This window comes from Pseudochaenichthys georgianus, chromosome 8 (assembly GCF_902827115.2).
Source record: "Pseudochaenichthys georgianus chromosome 8, fPseGeo1.2, whole genome shotgun sequence".
In the NCBI taxonomy this organism is placed as follows: Eukaryota; Metazoa; Chordata; class Actinopteri; order Perciformes; family Channichthyidae; genus Pseudochaenichthys; species Pseudochaenichthys georgianus.
In genome coordinates, this window is record NC_047510.2 from 3460332 (window position 1) to 3474638 (window position 14307).

Consider the following 14307-nt stretch of genomic DNA (forward strand, 5'->3'; position numbering starts at 1 on the left):
TTCCTTGGGGACAGCATGTACATTGTTGCTTAGACAACAGTCCCTTCTAGATAGTGGACGTTCTCACTCCACTCTGAATTTATGTGGCTGCGATGCTGCCCGACATGTTCGGGTCGACGGCGCCACGGCGGGGTGCCACAGGTCGGTGTCCCTCTTTATGAGAGGGGCTTTACGGCAGCGTCCCCCTTGCACCCCGAGGGCTCCGGCTTGGGACCTGCCCTTGCTGCCGGATGCCCTATCATCTCCTCCCTTCGAGCCCCTGGCCCAGGTGGGGCTTAGGTGGCTTCCCACGAAGGCAGCATTTCTGCTTGCCATAGCCTCAGGGAAGTGGCATGTCCTCTCCATAAACAATACATGCCCGAGGTGAGACTCTCAGGCGTTGCCCTTTGGGCAAATGTGGCATTCCCGCCGGGGTCCTTCCACAAACTCACTTCAATCAGCCTGCCCAGCTGGCACGCTTTGACATTCAGGAGTACGGCACATCGAAGTTGCTGTGCCCTGGGGGTGCCCAAAGGGCGTATATCAAGGCTACTGCCGGTATACGGCAGGAGGAGCAACTCTTGAGTTTGCCCTGGCGGCACTAAAGGAGGTTAGGCCCTCTAACCAGTGGCTGCCCCACTGGGTTGTCGATAACATCTCACAGGCTTACGGGGCCAGTGGCCGCCCCCTGCCATCAGGCTGAGATGCCACTCTACAAGGAGCATCTCAACATATTGGGCTGCCCTGAGAGGGGTGCCCCTGGAGACCATCTGCGCCGCGGCGTCGTGGGCGTCTTCTGGCACATTCTCCAGTTGTCATCAGGTCAATGTCGCCACTCCCCATTCTTTGGGCGTGGTCCTTTTGCTGAGCTCCGCTGCTTCCAGTGGTGAGCAAGGGCTTGGATTCTTCATGACATTGTTGGTATAGGTCATCCAGTGCTAAAGCACCGCCTCTGGCGGTCAGTAGGGACGAAATAGAACGATAGTTACGGCTGTAACTACGGTTCTATGAGTCCCGGATGACCGCCAGAGTTCCCTGTCACTCAGAATTCTTGTGTGCTCGCGAGAAGATTCGGGGAACAGATCCTCTGACAATACCGGCTGATATAGCCGGTGTCACGTGGGTCACAGGTGACTTTGTTGTTATTGGTACTCGAGCTGCGCATGCGCGCGATGGACATATCCAGTGCTAAAGCACCGCCTCTGGCGGTCATCCGGGACTCATAGAAGCGTAGTTACAGCCGTAACTATCGTTTTATGTTGAATCTTTAATGTTAAAGTTTCTAGATATTTTTTCGTTTGTTTTCATGTTAAAATGTAGCCTACTTAAGGAATTAGTATCACTTAGCCCAGGCCCGGACTGGCCATCGGGAGGACCGGGAGGTTTCCCGATGGCCTGGCCTGTTAAGTGGACTGCTGGCCTGAGGAGTCTTTTTTGTATGCATGTATAGTGAATGCAACGCTGCGCAAATGTGGGTGGAAATGTGGTTCTGACTCTGCCTCACAGAGGGTGACTGGCTGTCTACATGATGTGTCCTGCCCACATGGCCACTTTCATACAGATCATACACTAAACGCCCTCGATTGGTCTCTGTGTGTCATTCAAGCTCGGGAGGGTGTGTGTATGTGTGGCGCGAGAGAGAGCGCGCGCACCCGTTACTGTATTGTTGCTGTTAGCATCTGGTGCTAGCTAGCTGCGCTAACCGATATAAGGAGCTGTTTCAACAACAAGGTGGAGGAGAGTCCTCTCCAGTCAGACTGAGAGACTGATAACTACAGCTCAGGTGCTGGTGAGGTAAAGGACTCTTGAGTGTTTAGATAGTTAACTTTGTCTAAGTTATCTCTGTGTGTCTCAAACGGTTTGGTCTCCATTTATGTAAACACATATTTCCATTTGAGGGGGAGTGAGATTAGTTAAATATGCATGAATAATAAAAAAAAAAAAAACCGTTAACTAGGTGAAAAAAGGTAAGATAAACTTTTAAAACTTGTTGAGAGCTAAAACTAGTCTTTGCTTCTGCCTCAAAGAGGAGCAGGGGGGAGAGGAGGGAGACAGGAGAGGCTGATTATTACAGGAGCACAGACTATAAATGAACCAAAAACAAATAAATAAACAAGTTCAAATGTTTTTAAATATTGGATATGGTATGTTATTGGTTATGGCCATATTCTTATGATTTTATGATTATTAAAATGTAAACAGTTCTGTTTCATATGGGTGTTTCCATAGATCTAGTCTCTTTATGTCCCTCTCAAAGTGCACCAGATTGATGCATTTAACTCCAACATTTAACACAAATCTTACCGGGGGAGCATGCCCCCGGACCCCCCAGAGCATTTGAGGTCCACCCCCACTTAAAATATGTGCACATGGATAGGTTCCTAAATATGTTTATTTTTGGGTAGTAGATTTAAACTATAGGGCTATCACTATGGGCAGCAACGCTGTAAATATTGACAAATAAATCCAGCAAAATGGCACAAAAAGTGCCAGGCTGGGTGTATAACTCCCGGCCTGATTTATTGTCCCAGTCCGGCCCTGACTTAGCCTATAGCTGTCTGATGTATTGCTTGGGCACACATTCTTTACACAGATATAGTTATATGAATGCAATGGGTTTATAGTATGCACAAGACAATCGTACAACATACAGCACTAATATGAATGTAACGTGGCAAAGATGAATGTTATTTTAGAATTTCTGTGGTCTAATGTGATATTGTTGTTCTTGTTCATGATACATTTTGCTCACATGTAATGTTTTATTGTTGTAATGAATTTGTAGCATTAACAAGATGACCCGTTAAATACATTTTGGGAGCGATGATTGATGTATTTTTGGCCCAGTGCCCATATATAAGTTTAGTATTGACCAAGTTCAGAGGTTTTCATATGTATCAACTGACTTACTGTTATGTATTATTGCACAGTTTCAATATGAAAAATAAAATGGATCTATTGCATTTTGGAGGGAAAAAACGTGTCATGGATTTATTGCATTTTGGGGAAATAATGATCAGTTGTTTTAAAATAAATCTTTGAAAATCTAATTCTGGATTTTAATTTGTAATGTTATTACAACCTCAAGATGCTATGTGAAAGTTTGAAACAGAAAATAGTGGTTTTCACTTGCCACTTTTCTTGGTAAAGAACAACATGGATTTATAGCGTTTTGGAACCAAACTCTTCATATATAGTGAAGAGAAAATAAAATAAAGGAACAACAAATAAATATATAGTTGAAGTCAAATAATACAAAAACAATCACACATTAAAAGCCAGATTGAAGAGGTGAGTTTTTGTAAGTTTTTTAAAGGTGGTGAGGTCAGTGCAGTCTCTGATGGGTTGTGGGAGTGAGTTCCAGAGGGAGGGGGCAGCGACGGAGAAGGCTCTGTCCCCCCAGGTCCGGTGATTGATGCCGGTGGGGATGGATAGGACTAGGAGGTTGGCTTCTGATGAGCGGAGGCAGCGGGAAGGGGTGTGGTGGTGCAGCAGGTCTGTGAGGTAGGGGGGGGCCTGATTGTTGAGGGCTTTGTAAGTAATGAGGAGGACTTTGAAGTTGATTCTTTGGCAGCAGAGTTCTGGATATGTTGGAGTTTATTGAGGAGGTTGGATGGTATGCCGTAGAGGATTATATTGCAGTAGTCGAGTCGTGATGTGATGAATGCATGAATCAGGGTTTCAGCAGCAGAGGAGGAGAGTGATGGCGGAGATGGGCAATGTTTTTGAGGTGGAAAAAGGCGGTCCTGGTGATGTGGTGGTTGAATTTGAGCTGACTGTCGAAGATGACTCCGAGGTTGCGGATGTGAGGGGGGGAGATAGAGTGTGGCTGTCAATGGTGAAGTTGAAAGTCTGGATGTCTTTGATACGGGATGGGGGGCCGATGATGATGTCTGATTTGGCACTGTTCAGTTGGAGATAGTTTGTTTGCATGATTGCATCCATGCTTTTATTTCTGAGAGACAGTTGGTGAGAGTGGAGTGTGTTGTGGGGGTGATGGTTTTTGTTGAGATATAAAGTTGGATGTCATCGGCGTAGCAGTGAAATTGAAGGTTGTAGCGACAATTATTTTGCCAAGGGGGAGCATGTAGAGGATGAAGAGGAGGGGGCCAAGCACCGAACCCTGGGGGACGCCTTGGGACAGAGGAGCAGTGGAGGAGGTGCAGTTGTTGATGTTGATAAACTGATGTCTGTCGGTGAGGTAGGATTTCAGCCAGGAGAGTGCAGTGTCGGTGATGTTGAGTGATGATTCGAGGAGGGACAGCAGGATGGTGTGGTTGATGGTGTCGAATGCTGCGGTGAGGTCGAGGAGGATGAGGATGTTCAGGTTGCCGGAGTCAGAGGAGAGGAGGAGGTCGTTTGTGATTTTCAGAAGAGCTGTTTCTGTGCTGTGTTTTGATCGGAAACCGGATTGAAATGGCTCAAAGAGGTCATTGGAGCTGAGGTGGGCTTTAAGTTGTGAGGCAACGACACGTTCAAGTATTTTTGACAGAAAGGGGAGATTTGAGATGGGCCGGAAGTTGGACATGATGTCAGGTGTGAGTCCAGGTCTTTTGAGAATGGGTGTGACAGCAGCCAGTTTGAGAGAGGGGGGAACTGATCCAGATCTGAGGGAGGAGTTAATGATGGTGGCGATGAGTTGGGAGATGGCAGGGAGGCTCTCTTTAACACATTTGGAGGGCATTGGGTCAAGTGTGCAGGTGGAGTTAATTCCAGTCATGAAGTCGGACAGTTGCATGGGGGTCACAGGGGAGAAGTGGGACAGGGGCTGTGAGGTGAAGGGGGGAGCCAGGAGGGGAGGTGGGGGGTGCTGATGAGGGTGTCAGATTGCTGTAAATGTTGCTGATTTTGGTTTGGAAAAACGAGAGGAAGGAGTTGCACGGTTCGGTGGTGAAGGACGAGGTGGCGTTGTCACAGGGTTTGAGAAGTTTGCTGATGGTGGAGAACAGACGCTTGGGGTTGCTGGAGCCAGACTGAATGAGTTGTGAGTAGTAATTAGACCGGGCTGCTTTGAGTGCGTTACTGTACTGCTGGAGATAGTCTTTGTAGATTTGAAGATGGACTGTTAGTGTGGTTTTCTTGTGTTGGCGTTCAAGTTGACGTTTCCTTGATTTCATTTGGCGGAGTTCGGGGGTATACCAGGGGGCGGAGTGTATGAAAGAGACATTTTTTGTTTTTGTGGGGGCCAGTTCATTGAGACAGAAGGAGAGGGTGCTGTTATAATAGTCCACAAGTTCAGATGGGTTTTCAGAAAGTGGGGGGGGGAGACAGACATCTTGCAGGTAATGGAGGCAGTGATTGCTGAAGGTGAGATGGATTTGAGATTTCTGTAGGTTATTGTGCGTTTTTGCTTTTGGGCGGGGATGGGGATGTTGATGTCCATGATGATGGCCAGGTGATCAGAGATGTGGAGATTGAGGCTGGACAGATGATGGATGGTGAGACCAAGTCCAGGATGTGACCACGGCTGTGTGTTGGGAAGTTGCAGCAGTGAAGGGTTTCCTTAAATTCAGAGGCATATTTGCAGGTCGGGTCGTCAACATGAATGTTAAAATCACCTAAGAGGAGAACAGATGGGGATATGGCAGAAAGCTGAGTGAGAATGTCAGAGAGGTCGGAGAGAAAGGAGGGGTTTGGCTTCGGGGGACGGTAGATGATGGCTGTGACCAGGGGAGTGGGACCAGAGAGTTTGAAGATCAGGTGTTCAAATGAAGAAACATCAGGGATGGGGATTATGGTAGCTTTTATTTCCTTTCTGGTAATAGCAGCGATACCACCACTCCGCCCTTGTGGGTGAGTTTTGTAAATGTATGTGAATCCTGCTGGGGTGATTTGATTTAAAGACAAATAGTCCATGTTTCGGTCAGATACAGAAAGTCCAGGTTATTGTCTTTAATGAATTCATTCAGAATGTGGCTTTTATTGTGGATGGAGCGTGTGTTGAGCAGGGCTGCTCTGAGGTGACGTTGCATGGGGGGGGGGGGGGGGGGGTTTATCTTTGATTTATCCTTAATTTTATTACTCTGCTGTCCTGTTTTTCAATCTTACCCTGTTGCTGTTAAACTACTGAATTTCCCCACGGGGATTAATAAAGGTCCATTTTATCTTATTTTACAGAAGCATGTTGCCCATAAACTATATGTCCCACAATGCATCTCATTTTGTGACATGCGCACTGAAGAGACTTGCAAATATTTGCCCTAAAAAGTCTTTTAATTTGTTTTGTAAAGCACTTTGAATTGTTGCGTACAGAAAAGTGCTATATAAATAAACTTGCCTTGCCTAGACTGCTGCTTTCAGACGTATTTAATTATGAAGTTATTACCCTATCCGATAATAATCCAATGCAGAGGCAATATTGTAATACATTACTTCATATATATATGTATATTATTTATATAGTTACAACCGGCCCTTTGAGTGCAACCATAATGCTAATTGACATTGAGTTTGAGACCCCTGAGCTAAAGCATCAGATGTTTATTTTGTGATGGAGACCAAAACTGGAGCTAAAACAGAATATTGGATTAGCATCGGTATAGAATAAAAGCTGCATGTTTTACCTGGATGTAGTGCTCAAATGAGCTTCTTTGCATTGACATTGGCTGCTCAAGAAACAAAGACTGACACATGCATCAGGACTGAACAACATTTTATTCTGTACTTCACTTCCAGAACTTCTGTACAATACCAACATTTTGCAGACCTGGAAAATATCCCTTCTGCAGTAATCGGGCTCTTATGGAGCCACAGAGGAACCCTGCTATAAACACAACACAACCACACAGGGACATGACCTCCTCACTCCAGGAAGTGTGTTGCACGCAACATTTTGGCAGTCACATATATTCTGCTAGGAGCTGCTTCGCATATAACCATTCTATAACATAATAAAACTAATTAAAAAAAAGAAATGCCCTATATTAGTTATTCCATTCGAAGCAACCTAGCCTCTGCCAGGGGACCGGGGCTTGACATCAGAAGGAATTGGCTCTTCTCTTCTTCTTCAACACGACTGCACAGACACTGGAGGACAATGGAAGCCAGAAAGGAAACACGACAAGCACGAGTCATTCTTTTGTCCGGCCATGATGTGACTATGATTGAAATAGCTAGACTTAAAAATTAAATGTGTACTTTTTTGGGGGAAAATACTTATTTTCATACATGAGCTAATTGGGGCTTTAGCAGTTAGCTTAGTTAAAAAAAAAAACAGCTAGCCCAGTTAGCTTAGCTCAAAGACAAAAGCTACCCTTACTCTGTCCAAAATGTAACAAATATATAATAACATACCTTGTTTGTTCTATAGGATATATAATGTGTTAATCCCTAAAATTGGAGGTGCTAGTAAATTGATGCTAAGCTAAATGTAGCCTCATAATAAACATACACACTCGAGTGACATCAGTCTTAGCTAATGAATGTGAATATGCATATTTTCAAATATCTGAATCTTCCTTTGAAGGATAGATTTGTATTTGAAATGTTCACATCCTGTATGAAATCTGTTAGTTATTGATGAATAAGTATGTTTCGCAAAGTTAACCTGAAGCTAATCTTTTGATGCTAGTGTTTTTTGTTTTATTATTCTCTACCTTCCACCGAGATGTTTCCCCACATGGAACCCCCCCCCGCCCCACCATGGCTCAGATGCATGCTGGTAAAGGACAGACATATCCACTGATTTGTGTCACTCACAGCTAAATTGGATTCAAACGTTATAGTTTCACAGCCATTATGAACATTAAATGAACATAAGGCATTCAAGCATCACATTAAGATAGAAATATATCTGAACCTATCCGTTCGGAGTGTCTAACAAACTGCTATTTTTTTTAAAGAACAGGTCTTGTTGTGATCAGACTGCTGTCAAAAGGTCCATTTCCTGTGTGGCTGGAAACAAAACAAAGTGTTAGCTGAAAATGTATTGGCTAATCAGCCTTGTCCCCCCTTATGATAGGATAGTGAAACAAAACCAAATATTCACCAAGCCTGACATCTGGTGGTGAAAAGCATGCACCTGAACAATGACAAATTCAAGAGTACAGGTTTCTATTGAACAAAAGCTACTTGGTACTAAATCAAAGTCCAATGAAATGGAAGTTAAAGCAGTAAGAAAGCTTCACCCTAAGCTACCGTCTTTTTGAACTCAAAGGAGACCCTTTAAAGAGCACTGCTGCAGCGCACTCGGGTCACCCCCCCCCCCACTGGCCCAAACCTGCTTCCACCCCAAAGTGAGCTTCTCCCATCAGACAGTCTTTCCTAGGTAAGGTATAAAGAACCCACAGGGATTGTGGTTTAAAGTGGGAAAATGGAGAGGTTTGAGTCATGAAACTACACTTTTTTTTTTTCTCCACAAGCAACAATGGCTGGTTCATCTCAACACCCATCAGGCATTTGGGCAGCCATCAAGTCAGGATATCAAAATGAAAGTGTCACAAACACACCGCTCCGGGCCACATTTACCAGCACTTTACTTGAATGGTATTCTTTTTTCTTTTTTTTTATATAATAACCAATTCTCCTCTTTCTAAATTCCAATGGTGAACCCTGGACTCAGTAAACTTAGACGTAGCATTCTCTTCTGTGATTTTGTTCCTCCCATCCTCTTGTCTGTAGTTCTTGACCTGGCATTGAGTCCAGCACTGTCCGGGTGGGGGGGGGTGGGGGGGTCAGGGCTGGGAGGAGCCCTGGCTGTCGGGGTCCGTCCCTGAGGAGCTGGTGTCAGAGTCCGAGGGCTCATCGTTGTGTTCCTCCTCCGCCAAGGTTTTGTCCCGTATCCGCCTGTGGGTGGCGCTGAGGCGGGCCAGCAGGCCCTGGTAGTCGAAGCGGCCGCGCTTCTCCCCGAACGGGTCCTGGGGGGGCAGGAAACAGAGGTGAGACACAGGTGGGTGGATTTCTCACTCAGGAAAATTACTTTTTATCAGTGTTGTGATGTACCTAAGTAGACTTAAGTAGACTTACTTGGGTACTGTCCTTAAGTAACATTTTGAGAGACTTTTACTTTATTTTAATTGTTTGCTACTTCATACTTCTCCTTCACTACAATTCAGAGGTAAATCCTCCACTACATGTATCTAATACCTTTAGTTACTTTACAGATCTGGATGAATGATGTGAAATCTAACCAAGTGTTGAATCAGACTTTAGTTCCACCTGGAGTAAATCCACCAGCTACCCTGCAGTCTACAAAGTACTTCAGACTAGCTGCACCTTCACCAGCTACCCTGCAGTCTACAAAGTACTTCAGACTAGCTGCACCTTCACCAGCTTTGAGAACACTTTCATGATCAATCATTATAAAACATATCATATATTATTCTGAAATGGACCAATCTGCACAACGACTACTTTTACTGTCTTTCACTATATTTTGATGAGAATACTTTTCTACTTTCACTTGAGGAACATTTTGAATGCAGGACTTTTACTGTAACAGAGTATTCCTACACCAAATAGTTGTACTTTTACTGAAGTAAAGAACCGAGTACTTCTCTGGCACAGGGATGTGTGATGAGTTCACTACCCTCTGTTTACATCATGCAAAGATATTTTTATTTTAAAAAAAAATCTGAATATTTATCCCAGGGGAAATTGGGTTTGGTGACATTTCTAAATAAAATAAATAAAATAATTTTTTTTTACGAATATGCACAGAATATCAAATAAAATGAAGGTATTTACAAAAATATAAGTTAACGTTAAGGGTCTAATAAAAGCTAGAGTCAAATAAAAAAGGTCACAAATATTTGTATTAAATAAAATCACATGGCCGAACAATAAGTCAAAGCCACGCAATGTCGAGCAATATCCCAATCACAGCATGGGCAACATTTGGCAAAAGCAACAATTGTGCACAAATCATGTTACGATCATTTAAATATATTTTCTTAATGGTAATGTGAATAATGTTTTGAAAATGGACATTCTCTCTCATATTGCAAATCATATCTCATTTGCAATAGCAGTGCACATAGTCGCAATGCATTATGTTTCCGAGGTCTTGAGCACTGACGCAACACTTTTTGAGTTTTGGCCATTTTCTGTAAATCTTATGATTAGGGCAATCTGATAACTTTTCAAAGCTAAGCTGCGGGTCCACAACACCTCAACTCAAGAGATCACGTTGTTCAAAGGGTGTCTTCAAACATTTTGGCAACTGCTACTATTATTATAAAAGAAAGACACTGTGGCAGAAAGAAAGAAATAACAACATAAACAACTTTAAGTCCAACGTAACCATTTGTTTTGTCTAGATATTCAACATTGCTTTATACTAAAGGTGCCTGAGCCGGCTAGGCCTTTGCCCCACGAGCATTCACCATGTTAGCGGGAAATGGAAAATTAAATGTGTAGTTGGAAACGGATACAAAGAAACATAGTCACCTGCATGTTCTGTCCCTGTAGATGCAGTCTCTCTTTGCAAACTCCCTCGTAGAAATCATAGTATTCCAGGAAGGACTTCTCCATCACGCTCCTAAAACACATGAACACCAGTCAGCTGATAGAGGGGAGGGGAGAGGGGAGGAGAGGGGAGGGGAGGAAAAGAGGAAGGAGAGTCAAATGAAACAATAGTGCAGTTCTTACCAAAGAGCATCAGGGCAGGGCACCTTCCCCTCCAGCATGTCGCACACGGCCACCCTCAGGGTCTCATGGCGGATGCACTCGTTGTAGTTCTTACTGTCCCCTGGGTGACGCTCCTGAAAGACACACACACAAACAGACACACAATGCCAATAGTAAATGTGCTCCTCGGATGGTCCCGTCTCCACAATTGGAAAGTCGTTATTCCGACTTCGGTGTGTTCAGATTCGCTTTTAACTCAATAACCCCTTGGTCTTCTATCACTAGTCTAAATGCAAGCTTGCAGAGTTTTAGGTGTCATTCTACCCCCTGGAATGCAGCAGTATATACCCACTGATGAATGGATGCAGCTGCTATGAGTCTTAACAAAGGTGTTTGCTAACAATGAGCCCCCCAGACCATAACCCTGGAGACGTGAAGTGAGACGGTGATGAAGTTGGTTTACAGCCCAATGCTACATTTTTACTTCTGGCGATTGCATTGATTCATTGACTTGGTGTTAATGTGAGGAGAGTATCCTGCTGAACTAAATGTGTAACGATCATAAACTTGTGTTTGCCACAGATCTTATTTTCTGCAATATTCCAAAGTCCAATAGCAAAATCAACCGTTGCTGTTGGTCGAGCGAGCCCTCCCTACAACATGGGTCATCACTCCACCACCTGATTGCTAACGAAAGCAGCATCATGTGCAGTACCTGTTCAAAGCCAGGCTCATTGTGATAGGGGTTCTCCGTCATCAGAGACTGGATGGAGATGAGGACGGAGGAGATGCTCTGGGCTGGGCTCCATGCCGGGCCGGTCCATGTCCTACACACACAATAACACTTTGTCACTGTGACGAACTGTCCTTCATGTCTCCCCCTTTACTTTGGTGATCCTGATCACATTTCACCGGTCTGTTTAAACTGCTCTGACATTAACACAAAGAATGTTAATCATCACCAAATGATATATAACACTCTTTTAAGCTGTACACAATGTCTCAGAATGCTGGTTCCCATGAATAACTGCACTGACTATACAAAGAATAGACGCTGTAAATATATTCCAAAATGAACGTGGTTGTCTGAGACGGCTACTATCTGATGGATGAACAGAATCGAGGGTTACCCGTTCATTTCCTATGGAGGCCATGTTTGACCGGGAACATTGTAGGTGTAACAAAGTTGACTAACCCACTCAGAATCCAATGAAAGTGGTGATTAGCAATTGTGTATATTCAAATGCCTGCTGTGGATGATATCACAAGGCCTTGGATAAGTGTTCCAGGGCTGAATCCTGACTCACCCCAGGATGCTGAGGCAGACCTTGCCATTGCGGTAGAAGTTGGGGTTGAAGCGGACAGTGTTGTGTCCGGTGGTGATGAGTTTTACCCGCGGTGGGTGGATGGGGTAGTCGGGGGGGCAGCGGAACAGGAAGAGGAAGAAGCCTCCCTCGTACGGTGTGTCAAACGGGCCTGTGATCAGAGCATGGATCTATAGGAAGTGAAATGAACAAGGGATTTTTAGAGAGGTGTATAAAGGGAGAGGGAGATGCTGCAAACAACAAGACAACAACTGACTACATCCAGTTGTCTTTGATGTACATCAAGGGCGCTGGCCTTTTACCTTTGTCATATCTTGAGGATCAGGGACGACAAACATCCCTGGTGGAGGTTCCTTGTAGATGGACATGATGTCTCTGCAGGGACACACAGAGAGAGGGGAGACGGGTGATGTTACTGAAAGCTAAACGTTATGGGAGAAATGGAGAGAATCTAACAGAGATATCTAGCCCTGGCCGGCACACAACTTTGCTAAGATCATGGGGACTATTTATCGGGTAGGAAGTAGGTATCACAAACTGTCCACAGAGGATTATCTGTAGCATCTGTGACACAGCCTCTGGAAACACAATACACTGTCAGTTGTACTTTTTCAATGACCGAGGCATAGATAAAATGTCACACGTACCCATTGTATAAGTAGGCAACGCACATCTAACATATACTGTATATAAATCGCAGAACCACAGCAGAAGGTGAATCCAAATGCATCTTCTTGGCTAGCTTTTATAATGTGGGTGAACCAAGCTGCTTGGCCACACAGGATGACAAGGATGTTGAACTCGTGATTTGGAAGCAATCAGAATCACAAGCAGGTTTACATACAAGGAAGTTGTTTATTGTATAATGGTGCATTCAAAATGAGATTAATTCAGTTATAAACAAAGTAAATACAAAAGTGTATAATAACTATTGCAAGAAATATAAATATACAAAATATTAAGAACAATAAGAATATGACAAATGAGTCTGAAAATAAAACGTCACTGTGACATACATCAATAAATAAATTGTTTTTTTTGTTTTCATTTAATTGTGAATGATTGTATAAAACACTATAACTGTTTAGATTTCATCTCAAGTCACAACAGGTTTCCACTGATGACAGAAACTTTATAGAAAACGTTCACTTTCGATTTTACCTCAACTCACTGACAATGTAGGCCTCAACTTACCTGATAACATACAACAGCGTTTTTATTACCTCTTTATCCTCAGGATGCACTGCTGTGAAGCCTTCTCGTTGTCCCAGTCCGTGCTGAGGCTCGGGTCCCATGAAGTTGCGTGGATTTGGGACAGAAGGCCCGCTCCTGCCACCCCGCCGACCCCTAGCCCAACACCGGGGAGAGAGGAGGAGACGTGTAGGCTGGGATACACGGACACGACCGGTGGCGAGGAGAAAGTGGCTGGTGTCGCAGTAACAGCCGACATAGGTGCTACGAGAGCGGATAGGCCACTCTGCGAGGCCGCGGGGGGAGGAGGGGAGGCCGGGTTAGAGCTGGAGGGAGCACAGCTCGGGTGTCCCCCCGGCAGAGAGTTAGCCAAAGTCGGCAGCAGCGAAGCTCCACTGCTCTGTCCTGTAACGCCTAAGCCAAGGGCACCACCACTGGACTGCTCTCCAAAGCTGTCCGCCATGGCTCACAAAGCTAGCAAGCTAAACCGTCGTGTTGTTAATTTATAATGCTAACTGTTAGCTGCATTGACAGATGAGGTGAAGTTACCGCTGCTTGTTGTTGGGTTCAGAGTGCAGTGTAACGGGGCAGATAAGAGCACACAGGCGAGGCCAGAAAACAAGGCTTTTCTTCCCACGACATGGTGGCTACTTATCGTTAGCTTAACGTTTTATATTTCCCCCAGGCCTCCAAAAAGTATAAAGTTGTCCGAAAAATTACTTATTCCACCTTGCTCTGTCTTATGAAGGCGCTTTCTGTCCGGTTGTTATGAGTGTAAAGGAATATGAGATCAGAATATTTGGTTTAAAACCACATCCCACTACCCATTAACATAACGCAACTTCAGGAACTGCTTCCTCACCTGTCAAGCTGAGCAGAAGTGATACACCACTTGACATCCGGTGGGACCTTCAAAGTAAAATGTCACTATGAATTGAGGTCAGACAGTCAATCACATCGGGTTAAAACCATAGACTGTATTGTATAGGTTAAAACCATGGTTAAAACGTTAATGTACTACCAAAAGTAGCAAGTGAAAAACTAAAGTCTTTAATTATTAAACCAATATATATACTTTCATTAATGTGAATCATTTCCATATCATAAGGTCCAAGCACCAGACCTCCTGCAGCCATAAAGCATCACAGATGTTAAAATATATTTGGCTAAATATAACAAAACAGCATACCGGAAGTCGAAATGTCTTAAGTAAAGAGCCCAAATAGCACCATTGTCGAACGTGTTC

The 14307-nt window shown here is 44.2% G+C and overlaps 1 protein-coding gene across 1 annotated transcript; it reads right to left on the reverse strand.

Moving 5' to 3' along the window:
• Positions 1-6614: 6614 nt before the first annotated feature.
• ube2z (ubiquitin-conjugating enzyme E2Z) lies at positions 6615-13944 on the reverse strand. The gene is made up of 7 exons (XM_034088959.2): positions 13094-13944; positions 12173-12245; positions 11853-12040; positions 11261-11372; positions 10567-10679; positions 10366-10456; positions 6615-8834 (listed from the first exon to the last, which is right to left on the reverse strand). The coding sequence occupies exons 1-7, from the start codon at positions 13522-13524 to the stop codon at positions 8652-8654; spliced, it is 1191 nt and encodes a 396-aa protein (XP_033944850.1). The 5' UTR covers positions 13525-13944; the 3' UTR covers positions 6615-8651.
• Positions 13945-14307: the final 363 nt, after the last annotated feature.

Bases quoted from the DNA above. Each gene is read 5' to 3' on its own strand.
- ube2z (XM_034088959.2), bottom strand. From the start codon at position 13,524: ATGGCGGACAGCTTTGGAGAGCAGTCCAGTGGTGGTGCCCTTGGCTTA. The intron at 12,041-12,172 runs GTAAAAGGCCAG...CACTTCCTATAG, and splicing joins ATCCTCAAGATATGACAAAG to ATCCATGCTCTGATCACAGG. The intron at 10,680-11,260 runs GTACTGCACATG...TGTGTCTTTCAG, and splicing joins ATGAGCCTGGCTTTGAACAG to GAGCGTCACCCAGGGGACAG.